The 1277-nt window shown below is 61.6% G+C and overlaps 1 protein-coding gene across 1 annotated transcript; it reads left to right on the forward strand.

Annotated features, from left to right (window-relative positions):
* Window positions 1-213: 213 nt before the first annotated feature.
* LOC114073092 (phosphatidylinositol 3-kinase regulatory subunit alpha-like) lies at window positions 214-1230 on the forward strand. Its single transcript, XM_027910883.1, has 3 exons — window positions 214-324; window positions 511-712; window positions 1020-1230. Exons 1-3 carry the CDS (start codon window positions 225-227, stop codon window positions 1204-1206), a joined length of 489 nt encoding a protein of 162 aa, XP_027766684.1. The 5' UTR covers window positions 214-224; the 3' UTR covers window positions 1207-1230.
* Window positions 1231-1277: the final 47 nt, after the last annotated feature.

Consider the following 1277-nt stretch of genomic DNA (forward strand, 5'->3'; position numbering starts at 1 on the left):
AGGGAACTTCCAGGCATCCTCTGTCACATGGGCTGCCCGAGGGCTGCCTGAGCTCCCTTGTGGTGCCGTGTCTTGTGATAGCTGGCTGGGAGGTGTGGGATGGGTCTCAGGATGGGTGCTGACAGCAGTGGAGCTGCTGGCTGGGTGCCCAGTGCTGTGCCCACCACGCATGGGAAATCTGTGCCCTGGCAGATTGGACTCTGGGCGACCTGGAGCCTGTGGACATGCACTCCCTGGGCGAGGCACTGCGGGGTTACCTGCAGGACCTGCCCTCCCCTGCGGTGCCTGTGTCGGTGCACGGAGACATCCTTCGCATCCTGCAGGGTAAGGACCTCCCCTGTCTGCCTGGGGAATGGGATGGACACATTTTGGGTATTAAAATAAGCCCTGTCCCTGTGGGGCCTGGCACATGGCCCCCGCTGCTGACAGTGCTCCCACGCTGTGATGTGTCGGAGCATAGGGAGCGATGCTCAGTGTCCCAGCTCTTCCATTGTCTTGTTCTCTCCCCAGAGATCCCTCAGCCAGAGAATTGCTGGAAGCAGCTGCTGCTGGCCCTGGAGTCGCCTGCGGTCCCGCTCCAGAACACGCTCACCCTGCAGTTCCTGCTCCGGCATCTGGGGAAGGTATCGCAGCAGGTCGAGAGCAACAACCTCCACCCTCGGGCCCTGGGAGAGATCTTCAGCCCCCTGCTCCTGCAGCTGCCTGGCGCCAGGTACGTGAGGCCCTCGGTTCCAGCAGTATTCCCAGTGTTCCTGGCCACTGCCTGCCAGGACGGGGAGTCCAGCCTGGAACAGCAGGTCTGCCCACAGCCCCTGCCTTTGGGATCAAACTGCTGGCAGCACACAGGGGTGGGACTCAAAGCTGGGACAGAACCCTTGTTTCTGTGTCAGCCTGGGATCTGGCAGCTGGGATGAACCAGCTAACCCCGGCTGCCCCTTTGCCCAGGGCTCATGGGAGCAGTGCCACTGCTGTTCTCCACCACAACTGCTGTTCTTAACTTGCCTGCTCTCTCCCTGCAGCCCAGAGCTGAGCCCTGACTTCTCCGTGCTGTTTTTGGAGACACTCCTGCAGACGAAGGAGCTGGAGCTGGAACAGTTGCCTCCAGGTACCGAGATGCCCCTTCCTTGGAGCCTGAGGCACTGGTGTCTGTGCTCTGTGGGTGTGGAATCTGCCCCCACCAACGGGTTGCCCAGGGTGTTTTGGTAGCCCAGCTGTGCCTGGAGGCTGGCCCAAGGTGAAGATGTGCCTGGAGTAGCTCCTGGTAGCATGGTGGCCAA

This window comes from Empidonax traillii, unplaced genomic scaffold, assembly GCF_003031625.1.
Source record: "Empidonax traillii isolate 1590-97213 ecotype Southwest subspecies unplaced genomic scaffold, ASM303162v1 scaffold5297:size8647, whole genome shotgun sequence".
Classification (NCBI taxonomy): domain Eukaryota; kingdom Metazoa; phylum Chordata; class Aves; order Passeriformes; family Tyrannidae; genus Empidonax; species Empidonax traillii.